Source organism: Corylus avellana, chromosome 3, assembly GCF_965113065.1.
Source record: "Corylus avellana chromosome 3, dhCorAvel1.hap1.2, whole genome shotgun sequence".
Taxonomy (NCBI): domain Eukaryota; kingdom Viridiplantae; phylum Streptophyta; class Magnoliopsida; order Fagales; family Betulaceae; genus Corylus; species Corylus avellana.
This window is the reverse complement of record NC_142492.1, coordinates 8,046,685-8,062,373: the sequence shown is the minus strand read 5'-3', so window position 1 is coordinate 8,062,373 and position 15,689 is coordinate 8,046,685. Positions and strand designations below refer to the sequence as shown.

Sequence of the window (15,689 nt, the reverse complement as noted above, 5' to 3'; positions counted from 1 at the left end):
TTCTCAAGGAAAGCACTCTCAAATGCTGAAAAAAGTTCAATTGGCATATTAAATGGTTATAGACTTTCCTGCCTTAGGGGCAGACAAGGGTGCTCCACCCGTGCCTCAATACCGTGAAACTGTGGCCATTAAAGGTGTTGGTGACAAGCTATGTGTATAGTCTTTAATCCTTTAAATTTTTGTTCTTTTATTTTTATTCTTAAAACAAAATATTATCAAATCACTCAAATACAAAAAGAATTTTCATTGTCATGTTACATCATAATATTCCGTTAAACAAAAAAACAACCTTCAAAAACGAAACCAAAATCATTATATTTAATATTACATATAAATCCAACCCTTACATATAGACTCCTCAATCACTCTATTATTATCATTTTCTATTATTATTAATTTTGTCAGTTTTATTGAAAATTTTGTATTATAATAAAAATTAGTTATATGTTCAAAAGCAAGAGTGAGAAACGGACAAAATTTATGAAGAGATCATCATAATAATAGTGATTGAGGATTCTATATATCCAAGTCTTGGACTTATATGATATAAATGTAATGATATTGGTTTTAGTAGAAACGATGGAAAAATTATCTTTAAAATCATATTAAAAACGCACTCGTTGCTTTATTTTTCTTCAAACGCATTTTTAAAACGGGACACTTTTTACGATTTTATTTAAAAATCATATGTTTGGCCGGCAAAATCACAACTTTGCATGTTTTCCTCACCAAATTAAATTAAATGAGCAGGCAAAGTTGCTAGCTAACCCCACAAGGACTCCATGAATCGATGTGATTAGAATTTAAGACTTGTTATTTTCCTGCAATTGGGGGGGTCCCAATTTTGTCGATAACCGCACCATGACTTGTCTTCAAGGGAAGCCATTCTATGCAATTTGACAAAAATGGGTGACTACTCAGTTTCAGGAAGAATCATTTTTTGCTTTCATAATTCATATATATCCCGTGCTCCAATAGCAAATGGTTCTCACTAACCTGCCTTATCCTACTTACTGCTCTTACTCATCAAAGTCTCTTCCTCAATAATTCACTATATCTCTCTCTCTCTCTCTCTCTCTCTCTCTCTGTGTTCAGTCCTGATCAGAAAAAAGATTAACTCTAGCTTCTGTCGTTTGCTGAGAGTTTTTTTATGTGAAAAAAGATAAACTATACTTCTGTTGGCGTCTTATTGAGCATTTGGATGGTTATTTAGAGTCTTGAGCTTCACTGGGAGGTGGGTTTTGGATTGCAGCTCCACAGCACGAACAAGGATGACCCAGGTGTGTGTGTGTGCGTATATATATATATATATATATGCTCTTTATCTCATCATTTCTTGGTTCTTTTATCGTATTTTATTTGATCTTTAATTCCTTCTACACTTCCTGTCTCTGCCTGATTGATCAGAAGACTGATCACAAATCATATGTTTTTGTTTCTAATTTGGTTTATACAAGTGATAAAACAAAAAACAAAAAAATAAAAATAAAACAAGAACTATCTCAACAAAGGGATATTTTATTATAGGCCCAGTTGAGAACACAATAATGAGTGAAGTTTCCTTCTCAGATAGTTGCAGAATAATATGAACTTCTTTTTGCAAAGTTAATTTGAACTTTACTTCTTTGTGCGTCTCTTTTTCTGATATGAACTTTACTTTCTATTGCCTTTTTATACCTTGCTATTATAGGCCCAGTTGAGTAGACTTTGTTTTATCACCTCCAAAATGAAATAGGGAGTGGCCAACTACTCGCCACAGGTTGTGATGGTGGTTCAACCACCCCAAAAACAGAACAAGGCCCCAAAAATTGAGTAGGATGGTGATCGTACCACCTTAAAAATAAAATAGGAGGTGGCTGAACAATCCTTACAAGCCGTGGAAATGTTCGACCACCCCTCAACCGGTAAGGGGGTGGCCGAACCACCCCTCAGCTATGAGTAGTGGTTAAAATAGGAGCTGGCCAAACAGCACTCACAGGGGTGCGGTCACCCCTTTCAAACTTTTTTTTTTTTTTTTGAATAATTTTAGAGGCACTTTAGATAGTTCAAACAAAATTGGGTAAAGCCCCCCTCCACAAAGGTTGGGTAAAGCTTGAATTTTTGCCCATGGGCGTGGCTCCAAAAAATTGTTTGTATAGAGCTACCAAAAAAGTTCGAATTTTTGCCCGTGGGTGTGGCTCCAACCCTTGAGGTTAGGTCAAACAGATTTTGAATGTTGGTTTTGGTTTTCATTGTTTTAGCAGGCCAAGAGCACTCATTTCATGAAAAGTATGAAGTCTCCCTCTTCTGTTTCTGCACAGCCAGAAGCTTCCCACAATGATGAACTCTTCATGCAGAAGAGGTTATTCTTTTCTGACAGCCTCAAGGTCTGTTCTCTCTAACAATTTATTTTGAGTTGGGCTAATCTTTTCTTACTCATACCATTGTTTACCTGTGGAGTTTCACCCAAGACATAATTTCACTTCAAATATTAGCCCAAAGAAGAAAAAAAAATAGAGTGATTGATATAATATTTTTGGACTCAAACCCTACAATGTTACCAAAAAAAAAAAAAAAAACTACAACATCTAGGTCTCTCACCTTCAAAATTTTGAGTTTATTCCCCCCAACATTACCCATTGAGGAATATAATGTCTCATGCTAGAATTCCCATTTAATTTTTGTGAACTATCATATTTATCAATCTTGTAACGGCCCCATGTTAGAAACTTGAATCATCCCATTGAAGAATGTATCATGTTCATTTGCATTCAAGTTATTGATACTTCAATTTCAAGCAAATATATGTAACAGTGTGCTGCAAATATATTTTAGGAATTGAAGGACCTGAGGAAACAGTTGTACTCAGCAGCAGAGCATTTTGAAGCAGCTTACAGCAAAGAAGATCAAAATCACATGTGAGTCATCCCAAGTTTTTTTTTTTTTTTTTTTTTTCCTGAACAGAAAGTTAATGCAGTATCTGAGAAATGGGGTACTTCTGCTTCTGTCTTTTTCTTAGTTTTACATTTGAGAAGATTAACTCTGTACTTTAACAAAAAAATGTGCATAGAGTACTGGTGGAGAACTTGAAAGATTATGCCATTAAAGCTATCGTCAATACTGTGGACCACTTGGGTTCTGTGGCATATAAGGTTAATGGATTTTTGGATGAAAAGATCTGTGAACTATCTAGAACTGAGCTTAGGTTCTCTTGCCTTGAACAGGTATTCCTTTTGTTCACTTTTCTGTCTGTCAGCATATGAATATTGGTACAGACTTTCTTTATAGAAGCCTGTCCTCCACACCTATGATTCTCGTTCATCTTAAGTCAACAGTTATCCTAAAAGCTCTCTCACGTTCTCTTAATAAGGAAAGTCTGACATGTGAAATATTTAATTGAAATAGAGGTGAATTGTGGAGTTGAGATTCAAATTCAGGACATTTGCTCTGATATTATGTTAAATCACCACTTATCCCAAAAGTTAAAGCTTATAGGAAGAAGTAAATTTAATCATTTAATTAATATTTAACAACACGTTAAAATCACGTTGTGGTTGGATTACAAATTAAAATTTAGTGTCATGGGGAGTCATAATTTTAACTTGTTATAATCCTAATTTAACCTTCTTTTAACTTATATTTGCTGGAAAAATCTCAGAGACTCCGAACATGCCAATACTTCAGAGATAGTGGGGGCCTTTTCCTACAATCATTGGCTCTAGAATTTCCCAAGCATCATAAGCGGTACATCATTCCAGGCAAATACATTCTTCTCTGCTATTTCACTTTGCCCTGATTTACAGCACTTGGAAGCTTATATTTGTGGGTGTTAATGGTCATGCCAATTTTGCTTTGTTCAGCTGGGACAACCACGGATGCTATTGGCCACTCTCAGCTGACACATCACAATGCTAAAGAGCACTTATGTCAGTTTGGAAGTGGTATTACATCTTTTCCGTGACATTTGAAGTACTACATCTTTTACTATAGTTGCAAATTCACATGATAGTCCATATTTTATGAAAATGAATGTCCCACATCAGTTTTTAAATGTAGTAAATGCCAGGTGGATTGCCACTTCAGTTTGTAAGAAACTTGTAGTATAAGTTGTAGTGTTCCTAGCAGTACTTCATTCAATAAGCATGTCATCATCACATTTGAATCATAGTTAAGATTTATTTATTACAATAAGATAGCAAAATAGTCTCATTTTTTATTACCTAAAAACACCTCGACAATTTGAGAAGTAGTATTACTAAATAGGGGTGATCATTCGTATTTGTGTTAGGTTTGGGTCATGTGAGGCATGGGAATAAGACTATATTGGTCAACCCTAAACCAATCAATTTAATTAAACAAGTCAGATCCTTCAACTCTAATATGTTAATTTTGTGTTAAATGTGTATAAGACTATATATAGGTCAACCCTAATCCAACATATTTCATTAAACGGATCATATTTCTCAACCCTAACCTGCTAATTTTGTGTTGGATTTATATTGAATTTGTGAATCATGCCAAAAATTATCGGCTCTAACTAATGCCCATCATACTTGCTACTAGGAAAAGCTGATCAGTTGTCTTTTTGGATTTATAGGCAAAGCTGTTCACGCAACTAGTGAGACCCCTGCAACAGTACTCAGGTAGATGTTGGCACTACATTAGTTTATTTTTGTGTAAACTTTTCTAAGCTCACGCTCTATCTGTAAAAAAATTCTAATACAGAAAAAGCCACTCTGCGTTATGGTCTCCACAATCTTCCTCAAGACCTGAAACTTTCCAGTTTACAAAAGTTGCATCATGCAGAGCAAGAGGTTTGTGCAAATGGTTTTGTTCTTATTATGGGAATTACAATGTAATAAACAATATATCATCTCACATGTTGATAGGTGTACTTGATTGTGTGGTTTAGAGTCTTTGTTGCATATTATGTACTGATCATAATCTTTTCTCATAAAATCAGAGAACCGATCAGTCTCACCATATCGCTTTCCATTTATACGTTCTGGATCTCTTGTTAGGAGATCAACTGCTACGAACTATTCTACTGCCAATAAACGGGTAAGCATGAAAAACCACCGATGTTGAATAAAACACACTGGTTGCTCTAAAAGTAGATAATAATATGTGACAGTCGCTGCCCGAATTTCAAGAAATTTGGATAGGGAATGAGAGGGATGCATGGCTTGGGATGCCCGGATGGGTCCATGGGGTTGCGAGACTCGCTTAAGCCCCGCACCTCCTCTCTTATTTGTTGCCTGAATTCTTTAGATTTTAATAGGAAATTCTAGGGGATCGGCTGATAAATGCAATAAACTTCTAAACTCCAAAAAAAGAAACATAAAACATGTTTTATTTTTTGCAGTACGCATCAGAGCCCCGGAGATCAGTTTCATTGTCTATTCATGCTGAAAGAGAAGGGACTAAAGCTATTGTACAAAATTCTGGCAAAAGCAAAGGGCTGTTTAAGGCCTTGCTAAGCATGCACAAGTCCAAAAGAGAAGGCATATTATACAAATAGTTGGATGAGAGAATTGAAAGGAAGAACAGAAAGCAGCATGTTAGGAAGCTTACAATATGTACTGTTTATGGTTCCTCCATGCCTTTCTTACCAGACATTACAACTTGTCACCAATGCTTCCTTTCATTTGTAACTTGTACAAAGCATCTCCCTACATTTCAAGTCTCACATTGATCAAATCTGATTTGAATGTTTTGGGGAACCGCATGTATAAACTTTTCATAGTTCACGTATATTGCACAAAATATGGTGTTTTAATATGCTTATAGTTTCATGGTTTAAAATGGATTGGCATTGGCTGCAATTCGGTCACGAGTCTAAATGAGAGAAGGCCTCAATAGGGCCACCTACTCGGGCAGGTAGATCACATCGGAGCCCTCTTCATTTTCATCTGTCTTTAGTTTTACGATTTGTGCAATGAAACCCTAATGTATAGTGTTTTGACTCCAATTTGAATGCTGAAGTCTGCTAGTAAGCATAGAAGAAAATGGTAACTATCTCTCACTGTCTTGATATGGCATTATCTTTTACACTCTTAACAATATAAAGATGCATGGTATTTCAATTATTTTGATTAGCATGCTTTCTAATATGACATACAAAGTTTGTAAACTAGGGCGCTATATATCACCTGCTGTTCAAAATCCTAGATCAAAACTGGGAGGCTCTTCTATCTCCCTTGTACATGTATGCTCCTTTGAAGTCTTCTTTACGTCATCGACAGGGTCATAAGAAGCACAAGGAGTCGAGATTGATTTACCAAAAGGGAAAGCTCCATCACACCTTTGAGGCCCAGCCTCAACTTTGTCCAAACAAGGCTATACAACACAAATTGCAACAAAATACATTATTTCTAAACCAAGCCGAAGAGTTCACAGACAATGAAATTCATAAAATAAAATAAAATCTATAACAAAAAAGAAAGAAAAACTGTAGACTGGTTTTATGTAGATATATATGTAGGATAAAAAGGCTACCTTAGACATCACATGAGTATTGGGTTCCAGACGTACTCAACAATATGAAACCACCAGTTGAGTTTGATTACATGAATCCTTTCACGCCTCTGAGAGTTCATATTCTTAAAGATTTACTGCAATATTAATCTTGGGATTCACCTAATGTAAATTTTCCTTTTTGTGCTGATATTGATACAACTAAAGACAACAGAACCCTCTCGGGACTGGACCTATACAAATTTAAGGATCTATATACAGAGTAGGTTTAGTGATCTAGGATCCAAACAAAAGTAGGAAAGTGACTAATAGTGATATTAAAGAGAATTATGGCCCGGACCTGGTGGGAGTTATCAAGATCGACATCCTTGGACGATTCACTGCCATTACAACTAGATATAGCTGCAGAATTCAATTCAGTTCAAGTTCTCATATAGTTAAGACATCAAAGTTTAGAATAGGAAAATGCAAAATGCACAAAGTTACATTAAAACTTACCTTCACAAGATATAAGATCAGGAGAGTTCCCAATGTCTATATTTTCACTAGATTCCCAAATGCCTACATTTTCACTTGATTCATGATGTTGCAAAGATGCTCTTGGTGGTTGAATATCTTCAGGAAAATCCAGTAAAACAGTGTCCGAAACTTGAGGCTCCTTGATAGAGGAACCCATTTCCATTGTGCTATTGTCTATATAGTCTGCAACATTGCTTTCCTGAGCCATAGGTTTTTGGAGGTTGGACAAGATTTGATGGGCTGCACAAATTCAAACAAGAAAATCACTGGCAGATAGGTTTAATACAGCGATGAGTTAATATCAGAAATGCAGCCTCGTAAACTGTCAAATTGCCTTTAAAGCAATCCAGCCTAGAACATGACATAAACAGAGTATGTGTCTGCAATGACTCTGATGCCATTGCACATTCGATCGTAGGAGATATGCAGACAATCCTCAATTTCCTTTGAGTGCATGGTGTATTAATGACTGATAAAAAAGTGAGACAGAAACGGATGCCCTATGACCTCATAATTTAGAAGGACACTCATTGCCTCAACTCAAATTGTCAAAAGCATAAAAGAATTCTAGAGATGCCTACAAAAGTTAAATGAAACATCCAATGAGTAGCAAGAAGCCAATAAACTCAACCCACCATTTTACTTGAAATTTATGTGACCCATGTAGCAGAAACATAGCAATTAACTGCATCAAATTGTATATCTAAAACTCTGTAAAACTGTTATTACATAGGATAGCAAGATATGCAGAAACTTGTATTATGTAAACAAAATCAAAGTGCCACAAAAAACAAAAACAAAAACAAAAACAAAACAAAACAAAACCAAAAAAAAAAAAAAAACGACAAAAGGAAGACAACTTTTCAAATTTCACAATGTTCTGTGAAGCACCAAATAACCTTTAACCCACCATCACGTATTGGCTTGTTTGGAGGAACTCTCCGGCTTAATTTGATCTCATCTACACTAGAGACGCTGAACTTTGAAACCGCGTCTTTTTCTAAACAAGCATTGTTTTGGGGTGCTCCTGTACATTCAATCCAAAATATTTTCTTGAGGGGAGATCAAGACCTGTGCGAACATCAAAATGAAAATAAAAAAGAACTAGAGCCAATACCAAAACTCAAATAAGACTGAAGATGCCAGTTAGCATAGCTTTCAACAACCCAACAAAAAGATATATGAGAACTCAGAATTAGCTTTTTTATAGCAGATCATACCTTCAGGACTTACACATGGCTCACCAACCTCCACCAAATATTTGGGTAGTTCCAGCAGAGTTCCTGTTCTCACATCTTCCGATAAACTGAGGAATTTACGGCTCAGGATGGTTTTATCTTCATTTAGTAAGGTAACCTGTCATACTTGACAGTATTACTTATTTGTAAAGGAATGATTGCCTCTGATTAGTATAACCTCCATACATATGGCAGGGAGCTTAAATCAAATTCAAAAGGGAAAGGAAAAAACAAACACCTGCATCTGGAAAGAACCACAAAATGAAACTTTCAGGATTCCACTGTGATACTTCTTGCTCCTTTGAACTATCTGACTAGTATATAGAGCATGCCATTCTGCATTGCAAAGAAAATGAGAGCATGAGGGAAAGCTGTCGGACAACACTCACAATACAACTAGAAGGTACTTGTAGAAGTTCAGATATAAATACAAAGTGTCGCTCTTTTATACCTGCAAAATGAAACAAATACCAAAATATGCACTATTGCGCATAATCTGTTGTAAGCTAAGCAATCTAATTTCCTGACCTACATGATTCTCAATTTTTCTAATTTATATATTGAGATAAGACCAGTCTTTGAGACTACAAAGACCATTATGAGCATTATTTCAGATCATAACCATTGAATTTTTTTTAAGGAGCAGCAGTGAACCAAAAAAAAAATTGTTACAAAGCTTCATTTTGGGCTGTAGCCCATATCAAAAAGTGAATGCTTACCACTTTGAAAGATCACAAGAAGGCTAATTAGGAGAATGGGAAAATATTTAACATAGGTGTTAAGATGGAAATCAGAACTATAAGAGATCGCAGGATAGATGTTACATGCAATGCTGATAGACGAAAGTTATGAAACCAAGCAATTACAGGGAAGGTCGATAGATACCTTCAAAGAATTCAGATGACCATAAAAACAAAACAATAGATTTTATCTTTATATTTTTTTTCTTCCTGGGAGACCACTATTAAACAATCACCATGAGAAAAATACCAAGTTGATGAAAAACTAATCATACTAACCTTTTACAACAGATTTTTTGTCTGTACGACACACCTGTTGCCCATGCATCAACCCTGATTTTTGAATAATATTGCCATCATTCACTTGAATATTCAAATCCATTAGAGGTTCACGGTTTCCTTCAAGTTCCCCAATTTCAATCAAATGACCATCCAATTCTATTGATTCACCAGATTTTATAACTTCATATTTTTTTAGAAACCTGCTACCTAAAAGTTTCCTGCTTGCATCATATAGCAACACCTGAACAGGGACACAAAAAGGAAGTGTAAGAATCAATATGGACAGAAAGCCAGTGAAACAAAGGAAATTAATTGAAGTCAATCTATCTGCAATTAATTATATTACATAACAAGTGATGTGCAATTGCATGGTTGATTAGTCAGATATGGAGTGGGTAACAGGTAAAACTGAAAAACTAATGATGAGAAAAGATTTATGAAATATGTTATCTGTCAAGACGAACAAACAAGATAATTATCATGTGAATAAGAACGACTATAGCTCTGATAATCAACCTGCCTCCCCAGGGAGCCGCAGATTGCAAGTCGCAAGAAACCATCGTGATACTTCTTTGCTTTTTGAGTTAATTGTGTAGTGTACAGGACCTGCCATTCTGTCATTACAAAGAGAACATGTTAACCTGGGACCCAAAAAACACAGAAAAAGGAAAAGATTGAAGAAGTCCTATGCAATAAATCCCTAGGGAGATCCATGACACTCCTGCAATATAAAGTTAATGATAATAAAATATAAGACATAATCAAACAAACAATTGGGTGTTCTGTTGTTTCGATTGTCCTGATGATTTGAAACATGTTGATGAAATTAAGCGAGTCAAATTTGTGTAAATGCTAGACTCCTAACAGAACTATTTGGGTTCCATTATTCTCATATATTAATCTTTTGACATGCTGCAATGTAAGTGCATGACATTCACAATTATGTCTGCATCAGAAATTGGTCTCCATACAACAACCGCATATAAATAGCTGTCAGCTTCAAACATAACACAAGATTATTGATTCCTATGGGCTATGGCCTTATAAATGTAAAACATTATACATGATGAATATGAACAGCTCAATTACACAGTAGTGAACTGTTGCTTAGCATTATTTTCATTCATAAAGCATTCCAATCGAACTTCTATGTACAACATACAATATGAAACATGGATGAGGAACATGCTTGGTGAAATGTTTTACTTCAGTTCATTTCAATTAAGATTTTATTAGTTTTTATAAGCAAGATTTGAACTTAAGACCAACCCCAATCCCACCCACCTGATCCAAGGTAATTAACCTATAACTGTGGACAATTCAACAATGAGTTGCACGGCCACTTTTAGGACCAAAAACTCCGCTGACAAGCCCTCAAGGGTCTTTAACTGATATAAATGCAGCAGGAAATTCCTAAACTAACCTCTTAAGGTAGGCTTTGCTTTATCTGGACTACTCTCTGGTGCCCCATGCTTGTCCAGTTTACTCTTCTCGAACTCTGAAGCAAAAATCAGCTATGATGTTATTACAATGGAGTCTCATATTTAGTATTATATGTAAGGGAACAAAACTAAATTTTAGGGCCAACACCAAAAAGAAGGGTGAGGGGGGGTGGGTTGCTTTTTTTAAAGGGATTAGCTGAGAGGCCCTCAGAGTGTGCAGATATCTGAAACAAAAACCCAAGACAAAAGTTACAAATCCTTAAAAAACAGACAAATGTTTCGATTATAAGGGCATAGAAGACAAGTGTCATACTGGACTTTATCAATATGACAAAGGGAGATAGAAAAGGTGAGTGTACTTTAAAGCAACTGAAGGAGGAAGAATTTATGAAACAATTATTGTGCAAGATGAAAAAAATAAGAAGAATTAATGTTCAAACTATCCAACCTTTTTCAACATGTTTACTGAGGTCAACATAGTTCTCTTGTCCATGCATTGTCCCGGTTTCTTTAGCAACATTGCAATTGTCTCTTTGAACATTCGAATCCATAAAAGGTTTAAGTTCTCCATCAGGTTCTCCAAGTTCAACCAAATGCGCATCAAAAGCTATCGATTCACCCGACCTTATTACTTCATCTTTTTTAAGGAACCTGCTATTTAAGAGTTTCTTGCTAGCATCAAATAGCATGACCTGAATAGAGACCCCAAAAAAGAGAATGTTAGGGTCAGCTGTTTTCCATCAAAATAAAGTGAACCTCTCTGCATCACATGAATCACTAAACAAAGATGTCTACTGACATCATTGAGGGTCGATTTAAGGAGTCACTAACAGGAAAAAGATAGTTAACAACTTAGAAGAGGACCTGGAGAATGGCTGATTTATAGAATGGTTTACTTATTGAGATCAACAAACATGATGATTGGACTTGTGAAAAAGAAATTTAACGGAAATAGGAAAGCCAACCTGTCTCCCAAGGGATCCACATGCTGAAAGCCGCAAGAAGCCATCATGATACTTTTTGGCCTTTTGAGTTACTTGAGTAGTGTACAGAACCTGCCATTCTACATTGCAAAGGGTAGCACGTTAAACAGGTAAAACAAAAATAGGAGAAAGGAATATACATAACAGAATGCAATGAATCCCGGGGGCATGTAACATGAAGCAACTAGTACGAGTTTGACAATTAATCAGCTTCTTGCCATTATAGGAATGACATAATTTTGTAAGTCATAGTAGCCATTGCACAAAAAAAGAACGTGACCATCGAAGGTACAGCAGCAAATTCACAAACTAACCTGCGATACTTGGTTTTGTTGTATCTGGACTACTCTGAGGTGCTTTATACTTGTGCAGTTCGCTCTTCTTGAACTCTGAACCGCAAGCAACTTTTAGAAGTATGGCAGGCTATAAGCTCATGTACGCACAATGCTAATGTAATGCAAAATGCCATTTTTATGTGGGGAATCCTCACATTCCGAGTGACTCAAACAACTGGTGTCTTAACTGTAAAAGCCAATGATAAAGTAAAATTGCATCTGAACTGGATTTTTTCACCAAAAAGTTAGGTTGACCAGTTGCTCTATACTTCCTTAAATATGATCCATTTATTTATGCAACATATACCAAATATCCTCTTATACTAGCCTGGACAACTTGACTAGGAATTATGATAAACGCAGACATCAAATGCTGTTTTAAATTAATGATCATGTTTATGTGAGTCAATATGCTAACCTCTGATAATTTTATGCGAAGGGCTCAAAGTTGGTCGTGCTTTATTCTTCTCCACATCATTCTTTCTATCTTCTGAACAAAAAGAAAAAAAATAATAAAATAAAAGAGAAAAGAAAACCAAAAATGCACTAAAAAAGGTTCTTAAGCAAAAAATAAGAAACCCTTAAGGAAGAAACTGTTATGGCAATACCAATACCAAAAGAAACCGAATGATTCCTGAACTTTTGTCTTTTCAGCAAACCGGGTTTCTCAGTGATTTTCTTATCACCTCCTTGTGAATTCAAATCAGATAGAGGCTTATGATCTCCCTCAGGATCACCCACGTCAACAAGATAAGCATTGAATGTCAGTGTTTCACCAGAGCTAACTACTTCATCCTTCTTCGCGATCCTGCATTCCAAGAGCCTGTCGCAATCATCATAGAGTATGATCTGTGTGCACCAATTCACAGAGTAAGCAACAAAGGACCCAAAAAAAAAAAAAAAAAAACCCTCTGATTAGTGTCCTCCAGATTTTCTAAGGTAAATCCAAGGTGGAATTCTTCAAATCTTAGCCATTATTCATTATTTCTAAATCAAATGGTTCAGATTTTGCCCATCTCAGCATTTATCACCTCTGGAAGATTCTTAATTTTTCTTTAATTCATTGTACCTCACTCACTAAATTGCATTCTGAGGTGACAAAATCTGAGTGATTTGTATAAATATTAATTAAATAACTAAATTTATTATTTTTCATAAGTTTAAATTTTTGGATTAAAAAAAAAAAAAAAAAATTGGAATAAGTCTTAATTTAACATGGTATAGATCCTAAATTCGAACATTCTCTATAATTTGTATCCAATTTCAATTACATATTCTATATGTTGGCCTTCACAAGATATATTTTGAGCTCACAGGAAGAAAGCTTAAATAACTAAAATTATTCTTTTTAAACATATTAATTTTTTAGGATAATTAATGATTTAACTTGATTTAATTAAAAAAATAATGCTTAGAATCTTAAGAATAAGAACTCCACCTTAGAGTTATCCAAACCAGCAATCTTTCTGCTTCACGCAAATATTTAAAGCGCTCAATAATTCCACCAAAATTTTCAAGAAAAACACAAAACATAACTCTTTAGAAAAGCCATAGAAATACAAGATAAATGCAGTTTCAGATCTTCGATTTCGGTCCAGAAAATGAACAGCCGCATTTTCAAAGTTTATACGCACATTGATTACACAGTTTACACTCATTTCCATAAAACTCAAATCATTTGAGCTCAAAAATTTTGCGCTAAAAATCCAAGTCAAAATTCTCGTCGAATCTGATAATTAAAGAATTCAAAAAAAAAAAAAAAAAAAAAAAAAAAAAAAACCTTGTTGGTAGAGATGTCGAGCTCTAAGAAACCGTCCTGGTAAACTTTGCGCTTCTGCTTCGTGTGCTTTGTGTAGGTCACGCTCCAGCGCTTCATATTCGCCATTGTCACAGTCAATGATCTGAGAGCCAACCAAATTGACCGGGAAAAAAAAAATGGAAACTCGGAGCCCCAAAGGGTTAGAAGAATCGAAGAGAGAAAGTTTTCTTTTGGCGGGAATGGCTTGGGTTCTTTGAATTGTGAACGAAGACGACGTCGTTTAAATGCAACTTCGTGATTTATGGCAAATAGATGGGCTTTTGAATAAGCGATTCATTTATGGGCCTGTGGCACGTACATCAGGGCCAACAGGTGACCGCCAGAGCAGATCCCAAACGGCCCAATATCGGTTTCTCCATTTTCACTCTAGAGCTGACAATTAATATGTTATGGTTAAGGAATATGACACGTTTAATTAAATAGTTCAGTTGTGATTGTTTTATATAGTTTTATACGTATGTCTCAACATAATCCGAACCTAACACGCAATATTTGATGTTAGCAATTTTTTACAAGACTTGCAAACCTGATACAAACTCGATAGAAGTTAACGAATTATGGTTGAAGTGTCAAATTCATTTAATTACATTAATCAAGTTATGGTTAACTTATATTATCATGTCTCAACAGAACTTAAACAACCATAATCTCACATATATGTTACAAAACGTATCACTCAACCAAAAAATCATAGATTCTCAAGACTAAATAAATGAGATTAATTTGTCAATATCACTAATGGTCCAATCTTATAAGAAGAAAAAAAAAGAGGTGTTTATTATTGGGACCATCCAATTGTAAACGACTGTATTACTTGTTTAAAAGTCTCAACTCTGATCCCCAATCAAATAAAGAATCTCATTATACGATTTTCATAATCAACATCCAGATAGTTTCCACTAATACTATAATCAAAGAAATCTTAAGTTCCTTTCCATTATCATAATAATAGCACCACTTTGACTATTTCTAACTTGAAAGAGAAAAGCAAGCAAAATGATATTCTAATTGCATCTCTCAATAAAGAAATATTGGTTAGCTTAAGTTCATATTTGTATTGCACCCACAACACCCAAAACCGCTATCACTACCATCCATTGAGGACAATCATTAAAGGTCTAAGACAACATGTTACAATTATATTAAATACATTTTTTTTACAAATTTAAGTGACTTTATGTTAATGGTAAAAATACTAAGAAAAAAAAAATTAGTGATTAATATGTATATATATCGTTAGATACTGTAAAATCAAATCTAGACCACAAAATGATTCGGTTCTATTTCACCAAACGAAGATATGAACATGTTCCCTAATAACTCTACAAACTAAATTTGTTTATTTAAGGATCTACAATGTCTTCTTTAGAGATCTACATATCCAGTGATTTTTATTTTTATTTTTCTTTTACTGGTTAACTTATTGTCATGTAAGACACAAATGGTGGGTGATCAGCATTTTAGTTGAAGGTGAATCAGCAAATATTTAATAAGTGAAAAGTAAGTTTAGCTTTAATTAAACATCACATTAGCTATGCACATTAGAGGCACGAGCATTTGTTTATTCTTTATTATTATTTATTTATTTTAATTATAGCATTTAACATGTCATACAAATTTGGGGATTCTTTTATTTAGTCCACTTTGGTTTCGGGGCTCCACCAGCGACCTCCTTAAACTTTTGGATGAGATGCATTCTCCATTGAACTATCGAGAATGGGTAGCGATAGAAATTTTTTCTAATGAATTGTTTTTGTCACTCTAAAGATGAAGTTGATTTTATTTTTTTTAGAAAATTACTGATCAATTATCATTGATAAAAAAAAATAACACCTAGAGCTCATCACTCTAGATTAAAGCGCAAAAAACTCTAAA

At 34.8% G+C, this 15,689-nt stretch overlaps 2 protein-coding genes across 4 annotated transcripts; one reads left to right on the top strand and one right to left on the bottom strand.

Moving 5' to 3' along the window:
- The first annotated feature begins 944 nt into the window (after positions 1-944).
- On the top strand, positions 945-5,760 carry LOC132176420 (protein ABIL2). Its single transcript, XM_059588615.2, has 10 exons — positions 945-1,280; positions 2,241-2,366; positions 2,815-2,897; positions 3,050-3,203; positions 3,638-3,737; positions 3,840-3,920; positions 4,577-4,622; positions 4,705-4,793; positions 4,943-5,040; positions 5,345-5,760. The coding sequence occupies exons 1-10, from the start codon at positions 1,272-1,274 to the stop codon at positions 5,498-5,500; spliced, it is 942 nt and encodes a 313-aa protein (XP_059444598.2). The 5' UTR covers positions 945-1,271; the 3' UTR covers positions 5,501-5,760.
- Positions 5,761-5,846: 86 nt separating this feature from the next.
- On the bottom strand, positions 5,847-13,936 carry LOC132176289 (uncharacterized). 3 transcript variants are annotated; one of them, XM_059588451.2, is made up of 15 exons: positions 13,776-13,936; positions 12,604-12,844; positions 12,414-12,485; positions 11,975-12,049; positions 11,643-11,740; positions 11,126-11,369; positions 10,659-10,733; positions 9,752-9,849; positions 9,233-9,476; positions 8,452-8,549; positions 8,196-8,331; positions 7,886-8,002; positions 6,955-7,215; positions 6,797-6,858; positions 5,847-6,318 (listed from the first exon to the last, which is right to left on the bottom strand). In XM_059588451.2, exons 1-15 carry the CDS (start codon positions 13,878-13,880, stop codon positions 6,139-6,141), a joined length of 2,106 nt encoding a protein of 701 aa, XP_059444434.2. In that variant the 5' UTR covers positions 13,881-13,936; the 3' UTR covers positions 5,847-6,138. The 3 variants fall into 3 exon arrangements, with proteins under 3 accessions (XP_059444434.2, XP_059444436.2, XP_059444437.2); XM_059588453.2 differs by having other exon boundaries at positions 12,414-12,482; XM_059588454.2 differs by having other exon boundaries at positions 12,610-12,844.
- Positions 13,937-15,689: the final 1,753 nt, after the last annotated feature.